We start from the raw sequence: 23,819 nt of genomic DNA, 5'->3' as shown, positions 1-23,819 counted from the left end.
AATAAGCGAATAAAAGTGTATGACTGGCCCTTCAATTTAAATTTACCTCTTATCCATGCTTCTTCCTCATTTAGGGATTTCTTTTGCTTCTTACGATCAGAGACTCGCCCTAAAATTTGTCTCCAAATCCAGGCACTATAGCTGCAATTGAAAAAAAGGTGGTTTGTCGATTCTGGTTCCGCAGTGCAAAGAGGACAGGTTCTGTCTCTGGCTGGGCCGAGGAAATGGAGATTATTTTTTCAAGTCAATGGGTTTAGTTAGCATTTTTTTAAAAGTTGCCCCCTTGAAATTGGGAACCCCTTTTTCTTTCCAGGTCAATAGGTTTAGTTAGCCTTTTTCCCTATACAGTTCCTATATTATAGGGAATTTTAGTAAGTTCCTCTCAACGAACCACCTAAATTAATATCTCTAGATAAGGGGCTAAGGGAATGTCAACCTAGGTACATAAGCAATTATGAAATTCGGAATTTTTTCAAGTCAATAGGTTTCGTTAGCAATTTCTTTTGAAAGTTGTCCCCTTGAAATTGGGAATTTTTTTTCCAAGTCAATAGGTTTACTTAGCATTATTTCGTGTAAAGTTCCTATATTACAGGGGATTTTAGTATGTTCTCTCAATGAGCCACCTAAATTAATATCTCTAGATAAGGGGCTAAGGGAACGCCACCTTGGGTACCTTAGTAATTATGAGATTTTATATGTTGCTTGCGAGTAAATTTTGTTTCAATAATTCCTGCGAGTCCACTTCATAGGATGATCCAAACTGTTCATTTGTTAGGTCACAACATAAATAGGCTGCACCACGTAAATAATCTCTATAGGATGGTCCTAACCCTCCAATCTCTAATGGAATTGCCTGTTCAATAAGAGGGTTAGATTATCCTATGGAGATGATTATTTACGCAGCAAAGAAAATGAGTTGTAAATAGTGGGCCCCACTACACCGAAATATGAGGTGTAAATGGTAGGCTCCACCTTAAGCATGGGTTAGGAGGGAGATGGTGGCCCCACCTATCAAAACATGAAGTGTAAAATGGTGAGCCCCAACATGCTATAACAGCCTTTTTTTTTTTTTCTTGAAAGAGGATTTGTACTTGTTTTAGAGTTTTAGTTAGACTAGGATTTTGGTTATTGGAGTTTTACTCTAGTTATTGTTTTCTTTGTGGTTTTGTTTATAAAAAGGGTAAGGAGCAAAACGTGAAAGTGAATGGTGTAATATCTTGAAGGAAATTACATTCAAGAGAAAAGTGTAAAGTTTCTCTTATCAAATTGAGAATTCTAAATAGAGAGCTACACATCGGACGAGTGATTGGTAGACTTGCCATGATAATATGGTAACAATGCTCTTAAAAATTAGCGAATAACATAAAAGGGAACAGAAATTTACATTACCTTGTGTTGGATAGATGCACCCCTCTTCATTTTAAATTTCTTTCGTCGCCTGTTGACAACTTGTTGGGAGATGTAGGTAGCTAAAAACCGGGGAGAGAATTCAAAATAATGAAAGAGGTGCCACCCTCGTATGAGTAGTCTAAGTTTGCCCTAGTATTAATTAATAGAAATCGTCTAAGCAATTTCGCAAAAGCAATTTTCAGCTCCTCTTTTTTCCATAGAGAAGTGCCACCTCATATCAATTAAATGAATAAGACAAATAAAGCTTTGAGGTGGCTTTTCTTTTTTGAAACGGTGGGACTGCGAAAGTACGTTCTGTGCAAAATTGCCTAGACACTCCCTAATTAATGAGGATTATACCTTGTATCACATTTTAATTGAAAGTCCAATGTGCCTAATAGATTGAAAATTTCTAAGCCTATTTCTATAATTTATCACCTCATACCTTCAGTCATTGATTGATAATTCAAAGCTCCATTTGAAGTATTTCCAATCTGAGAGCTTCATCTGGGCCCACCACATGAGGAAGCATGACTTTGAGGACACTAAGATGGATAGGCTAAATTCAATCCCAACCATTCAATCCGCGGCATGCAAGTGGCTGGGGAGAGAAAATTGAGCAACAATCCCTAATGAGATTTCAAGTCCCAACCCATGTTTGGGCTTCGGGCCCTATGGAACAAAAAATGTTCAGTATGGACCTAACTCTCTATGCTTACTAGAAAGGCGACTAAGCCTAGGCCTCGATGGTAAGTTATTAGGGCTCTCAATGGGCCGGACTCAATCTCATGATTCACTACAAAATGAATGACCTGAATCCAGAGTCGACTCGGCTACGAGATAAATTTTGGATCCATTCAGCCTGGATCCGATCTGGGTATAAGATAGTTTGGATCTGATAAGACTGTTGTTGACACCTTGGTCGTTATCTTGCACAATATATAATGTACCTGGCTGCTATAACATTTAAAATGCTTTAAATCTAGACATCTGAGGGACAAACCTTCCCTAGTTAGATGCTTCACTCCTTTGTCATTTTCCTTTCTTTCCAAAATGATGTCCCAATGGTCAAACATTGAGTAGACATTGAGCATGAGAGTTATAACATCCACACACCCAAAAAGTATTCTGTTTCCAGCCTTTTATTGTCTTTGGAACTTCTTTTAAGTTTTTGGGCATTTACTACAGAGAAGAGAGAACATAGAGATTAAGGGTGTCAATTTTGGCTCGGGCTCGGAAGCTTGCTCGAGCTCGGCTCGAATCCTTAACGAGCCGAGCCGAGCCGGCTGTCCAGGCTCGTTAAGCTTAACGAGCCGAGCCCAAGATAGGCCAGGCTCGGCTCGGCTCGGCTCGTTAAGCATTTAATATATTTAAATATATATGTTATATATTAATATATACACTAAAAGGGTTGTCCGGAGAGGGAAAGGGAGAGGCAAAATATGTCACTTCTTTTTTGGAACCCCATTTGTTACTTGGACCACCCCCGTAGTGTAAAAAGAGTAGTCGAATTACACTATAACAAAAGCTCGTTAAGGCTCGCGAGCCTGGCCGAGCCTGACCGAGCCGAGCCCGAGCTTGGTTTGAGCCCGAGCCGAGCTTTGGAACTTAACGAGCCGAGCCGAGCCTGGCCGAGCTCGGCTCGGCTCGTCTCGTTTACACCCCCCTATAGAGATGGGTAAAAAAAGGTTCCATAATAACATGCGGTTGGCAATATCAAGTCCCGGTATGGTATGTGCGTACACAATATATAATTAATGCACTTAGCACGGATGCTTCTACTCTAATGATGTAGAGGAGTTAGTTTCCTTGACCACAAATTTCGATGGCCCCCATTTGGATTCATTACTTTCTTATGTGGAAAACTGGATTTCTTTGACCTTCGCACGGATTGATCCATCAAAAAGTCGGTGGTCAACTAGATTTTTTTTTATGGATCAAGTGATTTGATGGTCAAAAAATCTACTTCCCACTTGTCCTATGAAAGTGATGCAACCAAACAGAAAGGAAACTTGGTCACAAGGATCGTGGATCCTAGACTCGACCAAGCAGAAAAAGAGTGATCTAGTTTCAATCTTGATCAGCAACGGTCCATCTTCATTTCCGGCATTCGAAAGGGAAGGGGGTGACCCAATAACATTTATAGTTGCATCAGAACCGAGCTCTTTCAGCTTTTTGGACCCTGCTAAGTCTGAAAGGGAAGGTCATTTTCTTGTGATTCGACATTACAAGAACAAAATCACGCTCAGTTGGACCAATTGATCTTTCACTTTAATTTTAAGTCCAATAACTAGTTTTGGACTTACGATCAGTTCTTAAAATCCAAAACAAACAGGGTCTCGGGATATTAAAATAGCTTAAACTCTAATTGGGCTTACCTAAGGTATTTATATTACTAGTTGGTTGTAAAACAAAGGGTGGTATATTAGGCGTGACACCGCTTAAATCAAGTAACCAAAATGAAAACTAGCTACTATACATTACTATTTTAGGGAAATGATATTCCCCACACCTACCCCAGACCCCCGACGGATAAAATCTCCCCCGCCCCCCCCTTAACGTAATTCGTTAATTTTTAGATGCAAAGAAAAAAGTTAAAGGGGGTGAATTTATCTTCAAGTAGTGAACCATTTTCACAGAAACCGTTGGGGGTGGGGTGGATATCATTTCCCCTATTTTATTTATCAATTTGAAATGTTAAGCAATGAACAAATGATAAACTTTGCAATCCACTTTCTCCTTTGTCACATCAATATTTCTCATTTTTGTCTCCTCGGCTTCCACCAACTTATCCCTTAATTTCCTCATCTCCTCATTACCAATCCGAAAGTAATCCTTATTATAAATCGATTCTTTTTACAAACATGGATTATAAAAAAGGAAATGATACATGCACTCCCTTATTATAGTAATGGTACTCCTCTCTCTATTAATACCTTTCCAATTAGCTCCATCGCGAGCACCTACAATGTCATGATCACATTGGTTTACTCTATTTTCTTTGGTAGTTCAGCGGATGGTAGCCCCTCCAACAAGAAAAGGTAGAAATATGGAAACTTCTCTGCCATTTGGATCGGAGAATTTATGGAGGGAATTGGGTTTCAAATTTCCAGAAACCGCACGATTATATAGCCAAGGGGAATACGCCGCGCCTAAAATCCTTATTATAAATCGATTCTTTTCAGGGGCATGGATTATAAAAAGGAAATGATACCGGCACTCCCTTATTTTAGTAATGGTACTCCTCTCTATTAATACCTTTCCAATTAGCTGTTAAAGGGTGTTTAGATTCCCCCAAAGTTACCGACAGCTAATTGAAGAAGGAACAAGGGAGTGCAGACATCATGTCCTATTATAAAAAGTGGTGTTTTAAGACAACTATTTGTGTAGTTTTTTAGACCACTTTCTAGGGCAAAAGAAAGACGACCTCTCATCCGACATCGACCATAGTTATTAATTATAACTATATATAAAGAGTAAAGGGTTTCTGCGCTCGAGCGCAGATAAGCTTATATGCGCTCGAGTGCAAAAATAGGGGTGTGCCCATACTGTTGGGGGGATCCAAAGCATTCATTTGATGAGCCCTTTCATGGATATGGTGTCCACAAAAAATCAGCTCTATTAGGTCATCTTAGGGTGTCCATTTGTGGGGTGAAAAAATGACAAATTAGCGGATAAATAGTATCTGTCCATTTTCACCCCCACAAATGGACACCTTATGATGATCCAATGATGGGGCTTTCAAATGAATGCTTAGGATTACCCCAACAATGTGGCCCCACCCTGGTGTGTTCGGATCATTTAGAAGCCATGGCGCTTAGTTTGGTGGCAATACTTACTTTCCAACCAATAAATAAAAAATAAAAAAATTCTTACTTTCCAAGGAAAGAACATGGAAAGTGAGTCCAAGACCATGTACTTACCTTCCAAGGAAAAGAACCTGGAAAGTGGGACCAAGACCATGTAGGTTGCCTCATGGTTGATAGATTTTTTGCCCACTTTTCTGGTTCTTTCCAAAGAAAGTGATACAACTAAACGGACCCTAAATGGATGATTAGGAAACTTTGGATAGTGTATCAGTGCACTTTGAACCACTAATAGCTAATCCCACTTTGCCACGTATACAGTGGTAAAATTAATTGTTCTTGCCATATAGTAACCAGTCCTCTTTCTAAATTTCGGTGGGCCTAGGCTAAAGATTTGGGGCGATCATGGGCCTCCATTAATCTCTTTATAAAAACATACATCAAACTACAAAAAATGGGCCCGACTCATTCATCACCCGAACCAACGAGCCAAATTGCTTGGAAAGAATCTTGGAAAATCCTGGAAAATGCGTTTTCCAGTGTTTGGCTAACTCATTTATCATGAATATCTCTTTTATGGAGGAAATATTTTCCTCCTTTTTAAATTTTTTTTACCATACCATACCTTTAATCATTTTCCATGGAAAAAACTTCCCATGAAAAATTTTCATTCCAAAATTTCAATAAAATTTTCTTAGGTGTATGATGTATCCAAATAACCTACATCTTAGCTTTTGTTTTTCTTTATTAGTTGTAATTTCACTAAAGGTGGTGGATTTTCTGCCTTTCACAATTAAGACCCCCACCTAAAAGGCTTATTTTTTAAGCCAAATAAAATATTCTTTACTCTGTCTGCACGCAAACAAACCAAGGTCTCACTCTTTCCACACCCCCTGATTCTCAGGATCCTTCTTTACTACAGCTAATGAAACTTCTCTAATTCCCATTTTCTCCCTCCCTTGGTCAATCACTGTAATAACCTAGTTCACAGACAGGGCTACAAATTACAATGCCACTGGGTAGAAAGATAAGATCAAGAATGGGACCCACAAAAATTCAAGTGGGCCCTAGCTTTTGACATTTGTGCAATACTGCAATGGCCAATGGGAAATGATATATGCTCCCCATTTTCTTCCCAGGCCCACCCCCTTGTAGTGTAACTAAGACAAGTGGTCATTATTTAAATACATATATCACTTTACTGAGACAAATGGACATGGCCCATGGGCCCCACATGAATTGGCAGTCCTGTGAAATTCTGCCACTTTTTATTATTTTTAATTAATATAATAAAGTAATAATTTATGGAGTTTTGGAAAGAAAAGTAGAAAACCCATTCATGAAGGAGTGAGCTTTTTAAGGCTGGTCAGTCTCCTTTTATTTCTCAGGACTTGGCTTGTGTGAATCTCAACAAGCCTCATCTTTTGGATCGAATCCACACTCCACCAGAGAAAACTTGAAAAATCATTGAAAACCCAAATGACTTTTGATGAATGAATGCTATCTAGACCTCCCTTTGGTTACTAGCCTTCATGGGGTTTTATTCTTCCTGTGAAAGGTTGCTTCTTTCTGAAAGATAAAGGGAGGCAGGAGACAGTTAAATATATAGAGAGGTATGTTTTTTTAACTGTTCCTTAGTAGCTTGTAGCTTCTTTTTTTTCCCTGCAACTTTGAGGTTGTTTTTATGGTGGTGTTTTAGTGGGTTTTTTAGAGGTTTTGGCATATGGATATGGTGGGTTCTTTACTGAGTTGATGCTGTTCTTGACTCTTGCTTTTTCATGGTTTTGAAAAGTGGTTGGTTTTTTGTGGGGTTTTGATTTTGCTTGACTTTACATTTGATGATGGAGCTTTGGAGATTACTCATCTGTTCTTGATGTTGGTATATCTGATTTTATGATGGGTTTGAGTGCCTTTCCTATTCTATGTTTTCTATTTCCTTTTACTCTTTTATTTTTATTTTTATGTTTTAATGTATTTCAATATTTATGATTAAAACAGTGTCAATGGGGTCTGCCATGGATCTTTTCATTATCTGTGCTAATTTTTTTTATTATCATATTTTAATTGTTCTTGTAATATCCAGCAATGAATCATTTATTGGCCTTTTGCTTTGCAGTGAGACCTTTTCCTTTTATATTTCTTTTTTTCTATTTTGGAGTTGTTACTTGTATTCTACTCTGTATAAACTGTAGTCCTCTGTTTTCTTTTTCTGTCAATTTCCTTCTTAGAAGTTGAGTATACATCATGTATCTCAACTTTGTCTTTCCATGTATGTGAGATTCTTCCGTTTATATTGCCCTCTGTAGTCTACACTGATTCTCATGTAAGAGGTCATCATTTGTATTTGATAACTTATTTGAATTTATCATGTCATTTTCCTGTTCTTTTTCATATTTCTATATGCAGATTTCTATTGAAAAGCCCAAATTTTGTTTATTGAAAGTTCATCTGTGCATATTTGTGCAGTTTTAATGGCGAAGGATAACAGTGGATCTCCCAAGCCTCACCATATTGAAGCTAAGAGAAAGCGCCTGACTTGGGTCTTAGGTGTAATTGGGCTTTGTGTTCTCTTCTATGTTTTGGGGGCTTGGCAAAACACTTCTCCTTTCCCATCCGATCCTTCTAATGTTGACAAAAAAGTTACTTGTGACGTTGGATCCACAAAACCCAATTCCCATTCTACTGTTATGCCCTCATCTTCGGCATCATCAGTCTCCCTCGACTTTGCAACTCATCATCAAGTGGCCTTGAATGACACTAACATTGAGTCACAAAAATTCCCACCATGTAACATGAGTTTAAGCGAATATACACCTTGCCAAGATCCCCGAAGAGCGAGGAAATTTCAGAAAAAAATGCTGATTTATAGAGAGCGACATTGTCCTACCAAGAAAGAGGAACTTCTTCAGTGCTTGATCCCCGCTCCACCTAAGTACAAAAATCCTTTTAAATGGCCTCAGAGTAGGGATTTTGCCTGGTATGACAACATCCCTCATAAAGAACTTAGTATCGAGAAGGCTGTTCAGAATTGGATCCAAGTCGAGGGCGATAGGTTCAGATTCCCAGGGGGAGGTACCATGTTTCCGCGAGGAGCAGATGCTTACATTGATGACATAAATGAGCTCATCCCTTTAACTACTGGGAAGATCAGAACTGCAATTGATACAGGCTGTGGAGTAAGAACACTAACACTTTTTTGTCCTTTCGATGTTTTGGTTTTCAAGTTTTTAGAATCATAGAGGCTTCTATGTTAAGTTGTGTTGTGAAACAACTAATTACTCCAAAAGCTTAAGCTGTTAGAGTTGGTGTTATTTAATCATTTATACTTCAACACTCCCCCTCACGTATGGCCCCTCTTTTTTTGGGTTGGCCTACACATGAATTTTTAATATCAAGAAGTTCTTGTGTTTTGAACCCAAGACCTTCCGTGAGGCAATTGCTCTGATACCATGAGAAAATTTGAGATCTGATGAATCTCGTATGATTTTCATTAACCATGTGCTTAAATAAGCACTTTACACACAAAAATAAAAGAAATAAAGATTAGGAAAAGATAAACCTAATCCAAACTACTTGCCTAATCTAGCTAGTAGCCTAATCTAACCAAATTACCTCTCATCTAATCCTTGATGATCCAACATTGAGATCTCACACTCTAACATTGAACAACCAATTACTCCAAAAGCATACGCTTTTAAAGTTGGTGTTATGTAATCATTTATACTTTAACATGTGTAGGACCTATACTTAGATTTAGTTTGATTAATTGTACATAAATTTCTGAGATATTTGGGTGTTCTGATTGTGCCTTGGAGGTGGCAAGCTGGGGTGCTTATTTGCTAAAGAGAGACATTTTGACAATGTCATTTGCTCCAAGGGATACACATGAAGCACAGGTTCAGTTTGCGTTGGAGCGAGGGGTACCGGCCATGATTGGTGTATTGGCGTCAGATCGAATGCCTTACCCGTCAAGGGCTTTTGATATGGCACATTGTTCTCGCTGCTTGATCCCTTGGTATGATTTTGGTAAGTCGTTAATTTTCAGTCTCATCAATATTTATTTGCTGGGTATTTCATATTCCATCTTTAATTGAATAGCATGAGCTCAACCCCACCTTAGCTACCAAAAATCAAATAAAATAAATCATATGAAACCATGTTGAGATTTTCAGTTCTTAAATTGTAAAGGAAATCAACTGATGTTAAATGTGTTGCTCGATTTGCATCTTGAAAGAGATCTATATTCTTACAGGTAAATATGAAGAAACTTCTCCTAAAGTTATCCTTTATTTTGCTTAACAACTTCAAAATTGAAGCCTTTTTGTTTCTTATTTTTCCTTTTTTCATTTTGGCTTGTAAAATATGAACAGAAAATCCACCGAAGAAATTCATTGCTATACATCATCAACCACTACCTTTACACTTGCATTTCAAAGTTTTGATTTGATTTGAAATTTTTGTCACACCTCCAATGTTTTTTCGCTGCAGAGGGGATCTTTCTAATCGAAGTAGACAGAGTTCTAAGGCCAGGGGGCTATTGGATTCTCTCAGGCCCTCCAATCCGTTGGAAGAAATACTTTAGGGGTTGGGAGAGAACCAAAGAGGATTTGAAACAAGAGCAAGATGCAATTGAGGATGTCGCCAGGCGCCTTTGCTGGACAAAAGTGGTCGAAAAGGATGATCTTGCAATTTGGCAAAAGCCCATGAACCACATTGAGTGTGTGGATAGCAGAAGGATTGTTAAAACTCCCCATATTTGCAAAGATGACAATCCAGATGCAGGCTGGTAAGAAACTTATATCATACTGTTGAAGTATATAAATGATTTAATAACACCAACTCTAAAAGCTTAAGCTTTGGAGTAATTGGTTGTTTAACTTGGTTTCAGAGCTATTGCCTCACAGCAGGTCCTGGGTTCAAATCCCAACTACTCCTTGATATTAAAAATCCACATGTACAGCTAACCCAAAAGAGGTGCCACACGTGAGGGGGAGTGTTGAGGTGTATATAAATGATTTAATAACACAGACTCTAAAAGCTTAAGCTTTTGGAGTAATTGGTTGTTTCGCAAATACCTACCCGTGTCATATGTTAATGGAAAAAAAACCAAATTAATAGATGTTTTGGACAGCTGAAAACTTCAAACACGATTGTGTACTCTTCAGGCACTCTGTATATCCGAATATGCATCTCTTTGTATGCTATACTTTTGGGTGGGAAAACTGAGATGCAACTTGTAGCCCCTGTTCCAACCCATGTATCATAACTGTATAGAAAAAACCTGAAACTTGAATACAACTAGAGAGGGACTGAATTCAAGTTGTCTTGAGTTGAGTTTTTTCAAGATAAAAAAGCTTCTGATATTATATGTTTCTTCAAGTTTTCAAGTATTCGTTGTAGTTTTTGAGCACGCGATGGAAGTTTCCTGGTTTGAGAAACTACATTACCCTCTTGTCCCAATTCCGGGTAAAGTTGAGTTGACTATGCAAGTTTTGAAATAGTGAAATGAATTTTAAAGCTCGTTGGACCTAAACTTTCAAGAAACAAATGTGAACCGAAAAAATACATACTTTTGAATTTGTGTATTTGCAGTTATACTACTGTATAAATTAAGTGAAAATGTATATTTATGCATCAGAAAATGTGTGCTGATTTGCCTCTGATTCCCTATCCAAAGGTACAAAAAAATGGAAACTTGCATTACTCCGCTACCCGAAGTGAGCAGCCAAAGTGAAGTTGCAGGTGGGGCATTGGAGAAATGGCCAGCACGAGCATTCGCCATTCCTCCTAGAATAAGCAGAGGAACCATTCCTGGAGTCACTGCTGACAAGTTCCAAAAGGATAATGAGCTGTGGAAGAAAAGGGTGACTAACTACAAGAAAATTATCCCGCCTCTCCCCAAAGGACGATACCGAAATGTAATGGATATGAATGCCAACCTCGGAGGATTCGCGGCAGCGATGTTAAAATACCCAGTGTGGGTCATGAATGTGGTACCCGCTAATTCGAACCACGATACTCTTGGCATGATCTATGAGAGAGGGTTCATTGGTACATACCAGGACTGGTGTGAAGCCTTCTCAACATATCCGAGAACCTACGACCTCATACATGCCGATGGTGTGATCAGTATTTATCAGGACAGGTAAGGGAAAATGAATTGGAAACATCTATACATAAATGTAACATTTTTAGGATCAGAGTTGTGATTTGTCATTGTTTTGTTGCAGGTGTGACATTAGCTATATTTTGTTGGAGATGGATAGGATTTTGAGGCCAGAAGGGACAGTTATTTTCAGGGATGTAGTGGAAGTTCTTGTGAAGATTAAGAGCATATCAGATGGGATGAGATGGAAGAGTCAGATAATAGATCATGAGGATGGGCCTTTTAACCCTGAGAAAATACTTGTTGCTGTGAAATCTTACTGGACTGGTTAAGAAAGCCGAGAACAGTAAGCTATGTATTTTTATCTGTTGAAATTTCCATTAATGTATGTTTCTTTTGACATAGATTTTACATGGTTTCTTGATTATCTTTTCGCAGTCGTAGAGATTGATTCTTACCTCATGTTTCTTTCAATGTACTATTCTTTGAAACCCTGTAAATGGGGATCAGGTTTTTTGAGTAATTATGATGAGATGAGTTGGTATGGTAGATAGATTGGTGGTAGGAATTTTTGGCTTCCACATTGCAATACTCTAGAGGTGGTGAGATGTGTTGACATTTATGGTTTGTTTAATAATGCATTCATTTGAAAGGTTGATTTTAGTATTGTTAGAAAATGAAAGTCATATTTACTAATGCACGGGAGAGAGAGAGACTACGCGAATGGGACAGGACTCTCTCCTGTAGTGTCCTAATAAAATTAGTAAAGGGAGAGAGTGTTGGGCAGTTTTATGAAAAAGGTTGGATTTGTCTCTGTTTTTCTTAAGTCGACTAGGAGAGGAGGAGAGGCTTGGTCTTTGACACAAGTTATGTAAGGTAATTTTATACTAATGCATGGGAGAGGAGGAGACAAGAGCTTGAACTGAGGGAAATGAAAGTAGTTTCGTTAGGACTTTGAATGCTCTTGGGTTTGATCTGTTGTTAGCGTTAGGCGTGTACATGGTTTGAAATTTCAGTTTCGGCATAAATTTCGGACCTAGCTGAAACCAAAATTTCAGCCAAAATCCTGAAATTTCGGCCGGAATTCGGTAAAGACGGGTGAAATGTCGGTTTTTTTTGGCCGAAATTGCCAAAATTTTGGTAATTTCGGCTGAAATTTTGTGAAGGAATAAAAAATTAATATCTTGTTTGAAATTTCTGAAATTTCGACCGAAATTTCGTACATTTCGGTAATTTCGGATTTCGGTTTCGGTCGAAATTTAAAACCATGGGGCGTGTAATGATTATGGAATTGATGATTTTCTCTTTGTAATATTGTATGTCTGTTGCTTTCGGTGGATGCTACTTTCTATTCGGTAAAAGAAGCCAATCTTGGTGAATCACATCAAACATTCGTTTTATCTTTGTGCATGTTGTTTGTTTACTAATTCTATCATGCATGTGCCTGTGTAGACGGTATTAAACTATACAGGCATTTAATAATAATGTAGTATCGGTGATGCAGGACAATACCTAATTTAGGAAAAATCCTACACTCTTAATGGGATTAAGGCTTTAGGACAATTTAGGGCTTACGCAGAAAATTAAAAAAACACTTAACAACTTGTCTAGGGCCGTATTAACTCCTAATTAATTTATGGGCAGCACCAATAATGAGACTTAAATAGCATAAATAATTGTAAAGATTGTAACTAAGCATGAACTAAACCTTATACAAATCAATCAAAGCGATAAAGATTCGTTAGATGAATTTATAATAGAAAGATTAGTCCAAAACTAGGCCTACGCAAGCAACCAATTTAAAGAACTAAAAGCTAATACAAGTACCAATGAAATAGATGTCACACAAGTATGAAAATAATATTATCCAATGAAGAAAAACAGAACAAATTTCCAGCAGCAATAAGCGGCTCAAAACGGTCCAATTGTGGGTTGTAGGGGTATTTTGGTAATTTGGTAGATCTGAGATTTTGGTTTAATACTGCTATCCAAATTTTAGGTTGAGGTTTAGACGGTAAAAGAAAGGTTAATCTAGGGTTTAGGCTCTGATTTGATGGTAGGTTTAGGCTAGGGATGCTCAAAAGGGTTTTCGAGCTTGAAAATGGTGCGAATTTTCAGTTGGCTACAAAAGAGATTTAAAGCTATGGTTTTTGGGTGTTTTGGCTGAGGTTTAATAATAAAAACAATCCTTCAAAGTCTCGAAATGAGATCTTGAAGAACGAGAGAGATCTATGGATTTTGGGTTTTTGTATTTTAGGGTTCAAGAACAAAGAAAAAAAAATTGATTTACTAACCTTCTTTGTGCTGATTTGATTAAAGAAATAGAAGATAATAGAGGAAAAGAGATGAGAGAAGATGGTTCTAAACCACCTAGAGGAGAAGAGAAAAGAAGTCCAAGCCACAATAGCTCTCACAAAAGAAAATCTCAATTCTATTCAATATTCAAAAGTCAAAAGTCCCTTTACATTGCTTTGATAAGATATATCTATAAGAAAAGAAACCCTAGAAGATAACCTAAAGTAAAAACTAATCTTAACCGCTCATCTAATCTAAGCAAAGCTAAATAAAGATAAAAACTTACCAAAAATAGTAATCCCGTATTTGACCTATACCCCTTCCTAAAAACAGTCATAACTTGCTCAAAACACATCCAAATTATGTGTTCTTGGGCTCGTTAGATAGGTAATCGAAAAACATTTCTAAAGACACAAAAAACACTTCAAACGGATGAGATTTGATGCATAAAAAGTAGCCTACAAATAAAATGACGAAAATAATAGTTAAAATATAAAAACTTGCTCAACGCCAACGACTGGAACAATCTTCATGATTTTCATCCGTATTATTCTCTCCTGCTTGAAAAAGAACTTGTCCTCGAGTTCTAGTCTGCCTGGATCAAAGATGTAGACGATCTGCTGAATCAATGTAAGTCGTAATCTGTCAGAGTCTCGAATGCCGTAACACGCTTGTGGGAACTGTAAGAACCGTCTGAAATGCCGACGGAGTGAGATTGAAGAATTGCCCCTGAAAATTATAAGAACACAAACAGCTGCGGAGAAGTAATCTGGCTGGAAAGATAGCAACGTACTCCTCTTGGATCGGCAGGATCGGCATGACAGCTCTGTGCAGTATCAAACCATGACCATCCTCTAAAATATCAACATCCGCCGACATCGCAATAGACTCAGTGAAATTGGCAACCAAGCATCTACTATAACTATATCTGGCTCAGTAATGGCAGATTGACAAACCTCTTGAAGATCATCATGTTCACTGATATCGTTGGTTTCAACCTCCGCAATCATCTTGATCGGAGCATTGACTGTAGAGTCAATACTGTCATTGTGCTCATGTACTATAGAATCGACATCCTCAGTCACAATGCTCATAATGGCCTCAATCTCTACAATAGGCTCAGATGCAGTATACCCAGCAACTCTGTCATCAGTGGCGCACTTTTCACCAAGAGCATTCGACTCATCACTAGCATCAACTGCGTCTGGCATGTCGTGGGAGTGGGTAACATTGGTTGTGGGCTTATAGCTCTCGACTGTGGTAACATTGAATAGTGTTGGTTGGTAACATCGATACCATGGAATCTCATGGCTAACGGTCTGTAGCTTTCAAAAGCGGGCTTCACTGTCTCAATTGCATGCTTCACGGTGCTCTCTACTATGGCGTATCTCTTCGCGGCTGTCTTTAATAAGTTGGGCCAACTCCTCATTTGATATTTGGTTACCGGATGTCATTGTGTGGTAATCCTTACCACTCCTTGTGGGCATGCAAAGGAAAACTAGACACTAACTGTAGACTAACACCCTAAAAGGTTTCCTACGACTAACTCTAGGCTTTGGTACCAAGTTGATGCAGGACAATACCTAATTTAGGGAAAATCCTACACTCCTAGTAGGATTTAGGCTTTAGGACAATTTAGGGCTTACGCGGAAAATTAAAAGAACACTTAACAACTTACCTAGGGCTGAATTAACTCCTAATTAATCTATGGGCAGCAACAATAATGAGACCTAAATAGCATAAATAATTGTAAAGATTGTAACTAAGCATGAACTAAACCTTATACAAATCAATCAAAACGATAAATATTCGTTAGACGAATTGATAATAGAAAGATTAGTCTGAAACTAGGCCTACACAAGCAACCAATTAAAAGAACTAAAAGCTAATGCAAGTACCAATGAAATAGAAGTCACACAAGCATGAAAATAATAATATCCAATGAAGAAAAACAGATTAAATGTCCAGCAGCAGTAAACGGCTCAAAACGGTACAATTTTGGGTTGTAGGGGTATTTTGATAATTTAGCAGATCTGAGATTTTGGTTTAATACTGCTGTCCAAATTTTAGGTTAAGGTTTAGAAGGTAAAAGAAAGGTTAATCTAGGGTTTAGGCTCTGATTTGATGGTAGGTTTAGGCTATGGATGTTCAAAAAGGGTTTCCGGGCTTGAAAAGGGTGCGAATTTTCAATTGGCTGCAAAAGGGATTTAAAGCTATGGTTAAAGTAAAAACTAATTTTAATCACTCATCTAATCTAAGCAAAGCTAAATAAAGATAAAAACTTACCAAAAATAGTAATCCCATATTTGACCTATATCCCTTCCTAAAAACAGTCATAACTTGCTCAAAACACATCAAAATCATGTGATCTTGGGCTCGTTAGATAGGTAATCGAAAAACCTTTCTAAAGACACCAAAAATACTTCAACGGATGAGAATTGATGCCTAAAAAGTAGCCTACAAATAAAATGACGAAAATAATAGTTAAAATATAAAAACTTACTCAACGCCAACGATTGGAACAATCTTTATGATTTTCATCTGCATTAATCGTGGTCGTTGTTGGAGCGATTGTCGACAAAGAATGATCAAGAACGGTGAAGTTTTGAAAAGATTGATGGAGATTCGTGTGAGAGGTGGACTTGTTTTGAAAAGATTGATGGAGATTCTTGTGAGAGGTGGAGTTTCGGTGAATTCATAATCTATGTATGGTTTAATTTTGATTCCGAAAACTTCTGGATCTATCGAAGGCGGTTCGTATGGATTGGGAGAGGATGAGCAAAATCTGTCTGGATTTTTTAAGCTAGGGGTCATATTATGCCTATGTCTAGCCTATCGACGTATCACGCATCCATTTTTTTAACTAGTGGGCACAACTGATTGGTCTGACGTTGCGCTTATCCAATGCCTAGAGGGGATTAGAATATCACCCAACCGACTGATGGGAGTATGATTGATCAAACAACCAAAGACGATGTTGAATTTTTACTTTCAAGGTTTGTGGAGTGATTCAAAGAAATATAGTTTCACTCTCTAACAAGGGAGAGTGGATGATATTCTTGTTCAGCAGGATCTTGCTAAGATGTTGAAGGAAAATTAGGAAGATGGAGTAGACACAGCATGTCGAGTAGAAAGACATTGAATTGAGCTTTGTCAGTGTTACTCGTTACTCGATTGTATCCTGAAGATAACATTATGTTTAACTTTATGGAAGAATGATTTATACATAAGTTATGGGAGAAAGCTTTACTTGTCAAAAAGATTGGCCAACCAATTATATCTGAAGCCATAGTTGAATGAGTTGAATTTGTGAGTTCAATGGACTTGATGGACTTGTGGCCAGGTCAAAGTGGTTGAAAATATGAAAGAATAATACAAATCCCAACTGGTCCTTGCTCCTCTTCCTTATTCTTATGACGATATGGTGATTATGCTATTGTTCAAAAAAATAAACCGTAAATCTAGAAGTAACAACAATAATCTTGTGAAACAATTTAGTATTCCTAATCGAGATGATACTCAGAACATGGGTTGATTGTTTATGAGAAGGGGAAAAAATAGCCATCTGACAGGAGATCTTGAAATGGCAAGTCGAGATCTACAGTTGAGTAAACCTATTTTGATTGTCCTCTAAATTTATGTCTTCTTCTTTCGCATGTAGAAAAGAAATAAGGAAAAATTGTTAATGGGGGACATGAAAATATGAGAATTGCCAACGGAGGAGACACTTTTGAAAAATTGTTAGAGGGACACGAAATGGGGGTTATCAAGTCTCTAAAAGGGGGTTATCTCTAAATGGGATTATCAACCCTCTTTAACAAATTTTCAAAAGTGAGTCCCCCTTTGGCAATTCTCATATTAAATCAATCAAATTAGGAGAAGCTTCGTGAAGTGCTTCTTTAGGAGTTGAAGTTTTATTTGTTTGTATTTCGAGAAAGTGAAGTTTTATTTGTCCATATTTCGAGAAAAAGTATCCACGGGGAAAAGTGTGTAACCCTACAATTGTAAGGGTTACCGTTACATCAAGCGAGATTGTCCGATGGGAGTTGACAAGTCGAAGATTGGTACTAAAAATACGTTGGTGGCGGTAGCAGTTGAGTAGATATAGATGATTGTCGATGTCCTCACAGTCTCTACAAATTGGTTCACTTCTCCCGTATGGCATGACTCGGTTCGTGTAACCACACTGAGTAAGTGGCTTGGTTACGGGGTGGAAGGGGTTGTGCAACTACCTGCCCGATCAGACGATCATCCGCACGGGGTCTGGCGCGCTCATCTACGTACCTACAAAATGCATGTCCTCTTCACTGAGGTAGGACGAGGGGGCATGCCTCATGCCTCATGCCGCTGCCAGGCTGGGTCTGCCTAATACTGACAAATATATCCGAATTTTTAAAATTTTCATATTTTTTTGCGGCATTTTGATAAACGACAAAACCCAAAACTATTCCACAATTTTAGAAAATATAGCAATATTATTTCTTTATTTTTTTTTTTACCACAAAAATATCACGAAAGTGGTGATAGTTTCACCATAATTAATTTTTCTAATTTTTCATAAATTTTATATTTTATAGATTCTTAAATATTTTCCTATTTTTTCTTATTAATAACCCAAAACTAATTAAAAGAAATTAAAATCTCTCTACATATACCCTCCCCTAGAAACTCCGGAGACAAATATTTGTGACCGATATGATCTATGGGTTGATTGAGTGGTCTTTATCATTCAATCAACAGTCTTTAGCTCTTCCAATGTGGACATCTTACTTACTTTCCTTAGCTGTTTCCTTGTTTGGACAATTACAACCATTTTATCTTCATACCTCTAATCTTATCCTGCAAATGGTTTTGAAGCTGAATATGATTATTTGCGAATAATAGTTTTATAAATGATATAGAGCCTCTTTAGATATCTCTAAAAATTATTTGCACTTAATCTTACATGTAAGGCCCTGTTCGTTGTTTGAGGACGACTGATTGTGAGTGCCAAACCGACTATTGGACTCAAATTTAAATGTAATTTTGAGTCTAATAATCAGTTTCTCATTCGCAATGAGTTGTCATAATCTTAAATGAACAGGGCCTAAATTGTTTTAACTTTGAACATGATTATTGCAAATAATTATCATTATAGTAGTAAAAATGATATAGTTAAAGGGCTTTCAAAGAGGCCGCAATGCCTCATTTTCAAATAATATTAAATTAAAATAATTGCTTCCATAGAGACCTTAATATTAATTATGGGAAATATTATTTCCACACCCTTTTCTTCTTTTTTCTACCCACTTTTTTTTTTTTTTTGTCTTTTTCTGAAAATAAAGAAAAAGACAAACACGTGGCGGTTGAGATGAAATGCTGCTATTTTTAGGAAATGAAAAGAGGGCAATCTTTACCCATAAATAAAAAAAAAAGCGGGCGTAAATGCTGGAAATCAAAGGGTGTGGAAATATGATTTCTCTTTTTTGGATTACAAGAAAAATATTTCTGACAGCAAAAAAATTGGGAAATCTTTTTTCTTAATACGAATTAGAAGGAAGTGATATAATTATGGTTACTTTAGAGGGATACTCTTAGTAAAAATTGAATGGGGTGGGTTCAAGTAATTTTTTTTTCGTGTGTATAAAAGGTAGGAAATTTTAGAAATATTTTTCTTTTCCAAACTTTTCCAGAAATTTCCTTCAATCCAAACAGGGCCTTAAGTTATATTCTTCCTCTTGTAAACATCCTCTGGGCTCCATCATGTGAAATAAGGAAGTTTCTCATATAATGTCCTGTGGGTCTCACCATGTGTAGGTTTTTTCTCCCTCCTCACATTGGATTGAACATTCAGAAAACACTTATATTCATGTGGCTTGCAATTATAAAGACAGAAAAAGCAAGTCACCTTACCCATACAAGAGGGCATTCGACAAACTTACACTGCAGAAAGGACTAAGAAGCTTGTATTGGATGGTGGGACCACCAAATGAATGGATTAGATCAATGGAGTGTTGTCCTCCACTCTATTTTTCTTTTTGAAAAAAAAAAATAGTACTATCATTTCACATTAAAAAAGATGAGAAAAAAAAAATTAGACTGGCACAATTAAAACAAGGGAGTGGGCATATCATTTCCCTTTAATACTGAAATATAGTTTTAGGAAGCTTTTTTTTTTTTTTGATGGGTTAGTTCTAGCAAGCTATCAAGGAAGAACAAACGTTCTCCATTTTCTTTTCTTTTTCCGACAGCAAAAAGGTGCAGAGGTGCTGAGGATAAAGGTAAAAGAACATGAACTTAGGCTCCATTTGGTTGCCTTTGTGGAAAGGAAAGTTTTTTTTTTTAAAAAAAGGTTCAAACTTAGTGTTGTCTTTTCCATATATAATTATTCACCTTGACACCCAATGCATGAATTTAAACATGATTGGATGCAATTATTTGAGCACGTATGGATTAAATTCATACGAGCTGATAGTGATAAGACGTGGGAGACATTAATTGTGTAAGAAATCGAGACACAAACATGCAAAAGCCAATGGGGCCAGCAAAAGCAAAAGCAGGAGGTGAGTGATTAGAGCATTGGAGATCAGGTTTGCGGTGGTGGGTCCGTTTGAATCGACTTTGGGCTAGAGATGCAATTTGGGTCAGGTCGGATTGAGCTTTTGCTAAAGATGAATTGGAATCAACACGAACCCAACCTGATTTTATGGTAAAAGCTCAACCAAATTCCCACAAAATCGACCCGGTGCGCACCCCTACTTTGGGTTTAGCTTGAAACCTGTTCAGTATTCGGCCAGCTTTTGGGTCAGTCAATGGGCTTAAGACTAACCCCAATCTAGTAAACCCAACCTAACTTGGGTTAGGTTTGGCCCTAATTCTTATGCTCTTTCAAAAAAGTTTTAAACCAGAAACTGTGCACTAAGGGCTGGGGTGGACCCGAAAATTTTATTAGTACTTTAAAAGAGCGATAAACTTGTCTTGATAAACCCATAAGGCGGGACTCACAGATAATATAAGATAGTTCCACGCTAAACAAAGAAACTAAATCTAACTATTGCCCTCGTAACTCAAAGATATGAATTGTATCTCTACAGGGTTGGCCTTCGTAAGTCTAGTTTAGGGAGTTATTTAACAATTAAATTCTACATTACCTGCTTAAAAAATAGGTGTTGGTTATGCAGATTCTATCAAAGTCGGTCAAACACTATGGATTGATAACAACTTTTCTTCGATTTTTTTGTGCTAGAGGACGATAAGAAAACTATACATAGTCTATCCTCATGGAAGCAAATTTGCAGCCATCATCAGAAGACAGAGACAACCTATTGAGGATGGTCTGCCATTGACAAATAAGGCACCACTGAGAGTGATATATTCATCAGTTTATTTCCTTCCAAATGTGCCTTGTGTATAGAATAATGAGGTGAGCTATTGGGCCTGGAATTCGGCCTCTTTGTATTTTCATAGTTATCCATCATAGGAAACGGGCCAAACAGCTTGCTTGGGCCCAGTGCGTTTTGAATTTTGAGAATGAATTTTCAGTCCAAAATTGATTACCAGACTCAAAATTAAACGCAATTTTGAGTCCAATAATCAGTTTTGGACTCGAAATCAATTCTCAAAAGCCAAAACAAAAGGTGCCTTAGAATGGGAAGTCTCCATCTAAATTTTAGATTGGAAGGGTTCGGGGTGCAACTTCGAAGCCCCGGGCGTGGGGCACATAGTAAAGGCAGGTCATTGCATATGCAAGACTCTGTAGGTCTGGATTCTGTGGCTGAGTCCAACAACACCAAGATACTATACTAACTAGACCCAGAGAAGAGAAAGGTGGGATTTTCTGACATTTGTTCCCCCCTGAACTATCATCCATGCTTGTTATAAGAACACACATTCTCGAAAAAAAATGTCTTCCTTCTTTTATAGGTGTTTTAAAAACAATAAAAAAATAGTGAGATGATATGCTGATGTTCTCTTATACCTGATCAAAGCAAAGCTTTGAAAAGCTAATGACGAAGTATGGTCATTGGCTATAAATCTAACGACTCATATCTTGAGGTTGCAAGGTGAAGAAAACCGTATCTCCCGAGCTTTGTCACATCTAGGTTCTGGGCCTCTGGGCTAGATGTGAGAGGGCCATTTACATGCTGAAGTCAATGGGCCTTAATTGACCAACCACTGATGGGTATCAATGTGATGGAGTAAAAGAGATTAGGAGTCAGGTTTGGTAATTGAGCTTCAACGTAAAAACTAAACCAGGATTCAACAGTTTAACTTCAGAAAATGAGTTCTCACTTTCAGAGTACCCACATGGACTTTTCGGATGTAGAGACCTCAGAGTGATGCAGACAAAGTGCCTACATTTTCTCATGGAGAATGATAAAATATCAATATCTTTTGGAAATGACTAAAATACCGATGAGAAAGGAAAACATATCCATATCTCATAGAAATGATATGGGGGTATTTTGGTTATTTTATGAGATCAGGGGTTTGTCATTTTCCATGAGAATGAGTGAGCAGCGCATGGAATCTTTCTCTTTCAAAAAATTAAGTATGCCATGTCTTTCTCGCGCTAATATGGTCGACACCGGTCGGGACCCCTATGGAAGCAAACCTACATTACTTCAACATGATGGCAACTTGATGTCAGATCCTTCTCTTTATCGCAACATTGTAGGGAGTCCTGATATATCTCATCACTTTCTCACGACCTGACCATCGCCTATTCGGCTCCTAAGCGTGTGTATGAGACACAGCCATTTTGATTATTTTCTATGAGGCATATGGCTCATTTTTCGTAAAATAAGGGTACTTGAGCCAAAGGGGGTTATATAATAGTTTAGTGAAATTTTTAGTAAAGCTGCCCCTTCATATTCAGATTTTTTCTCCAAGTTAGCAATTTTCTTAAACTTTGAACCTAAAATTTGGGATTTTTTATTTATTTACGAGAGTAGTTTTTGTTAGCATTTTTTGTAAGGTTGCCCCATAAAATTCAGGATTTTTTCTTTCCCTAATCGGTTTAGTCATCAACTTCCTAAAATATAGGGGTTTATTTGGGAAGTCCTTCTCAACCAGCCGCTTAAATTAATACCTTCTCATTCCCCCCCCCCCCCCCCCCTCTCTCTCTCTCTCTCTCTCTCTCTCTCACCGACAAAAAAGAAATCTGGATAAGAGACTCAAAGGGATCCTCATTGATAATTAGTTGAATGGCACGACAAAAGAAATCTGGATAAGAGACTCAAAGGGATTCTCACCTTAGCTATGTAGAGATTTTATTTGCAAGGAAATATTGCCAAGGTTGGACTCCAAATTACAAGAATTGTGAACTGGGGACACCCTTTTCAAAAATTGTTAAAGAGGGTTGATAACCCCTTTTTGAGAGTTTGATAACCCCATTTAGAGGGTTGGTAACCTCCTTTTAGAGACTTGATAACCCCCATTTCATCCCTCTTTGACAAATTTTCAAAAGTGTGTACCCCGTTCACAATTCTTGCATTTTGGCGTCACCCATTGGCAATTTTTCCTTTTATTTGCTATGTATACCTAAAGTACAGTATTTTTCTAAAAGTACTGCGGACCCATTTCATAGGATGATCCAAACTGTTCATTTGTTGGGCCACGACGTAAATAGGCTGCACCCTGCAAATCATCCCGTAGGATGATCTTAACCCTCTGATCTACAATGGGATTGCTCATAATAGAAACTCTATAAATCGAAGGGTTAGGATCATCCTTTGTAGATGAATTACACGGCGCAACCTAATTACATTGCGGCCCAACAAATGAACGGCTTGGATCATCCTATGAAGTGAGACCCATAGCATTTTTTTGAAAGAATACCGGACTTCACGCGCACACAGCATATAAAATCTTAGCATTTACTGGGATTTTCAAAGTAGAAAGCGATCATTTTTTGGGCCTTGGAATCTTTTAAATCACTAACATTCTTAAACCACTCTATGGATGGTTGTAAAATAGTGGGCCCCACTCATCACAACATGCCCCACTACATCAAGGTATGATGTGTAAATTGTGGGCTCTACCTTACGCATGGGTTAGGGGGAGATGATGGCCCCACCTATCAAAACAGCAAGTGTAAAATGGTGGATCCAACATGTTGTAACAACCATTCTCTGCCCCCTCTTGAGCAAAATCCTGGCTCCGCCGCTTGTCATGTTTTATGAGACAGAGCCATTTTGGTTATTTCCTATGAGGTATGTCGGTCATTTTTCGTAAAATAAGGG

General features: G+C 37.7%; 1 protein-coding gene across 1 annotated transcript; it reads left to right on the top strand.

Annotated features, from left to right (window-relative positions):
• Positions 1-6,518: 6,518 nt before the first annotated feature.
• Positions 6,519-11,738, top strand: LOC143887923 (putative methyltransferase PMT18). Its single transcript, XM_077392170.1, has 6 exons — positions 6,519-6,808; positions 7,662-8,371; positions 9,011-9,221; positions 9,684-9,981; positions 10,873-11,340; positions 11,426-11,738. Exons 2-6 carry the CDS (start codon positions 7,667-7,669, stop codon positions 11,631-11,633), a joined length of 1,890 nt encoding a protein of 629 aa, XP_077248285.1. The 5' UTR covers positions 6,519-6,808; positions 7,662-7,666; the 3' UTR covers positions 11,634-11,738.
• Positions 11,739-23,819: the final 12,081 nt, after the last annotated feature.

Source organism: Tasmannia lanceolata, unplaced genomic scaffold (assembly GCF_043159265.1).
Source record: "Tasmannia lanceolata isolate RefF3 unplaced genomic scaffold, GAP_Taslan_0.1 ptg000012l, whole genome shotgun sequence".
NCBI classification, from domain to species: Eukaryota; Viridiplantae; Streptophyta; class Magnoliopsida; order Canellales; family Winteraceae; genus Tasmannia; species Tasmannia lanceolata.
This window is presented reverse-complemented; position numbering and strand designations above follow the sequence as displayed.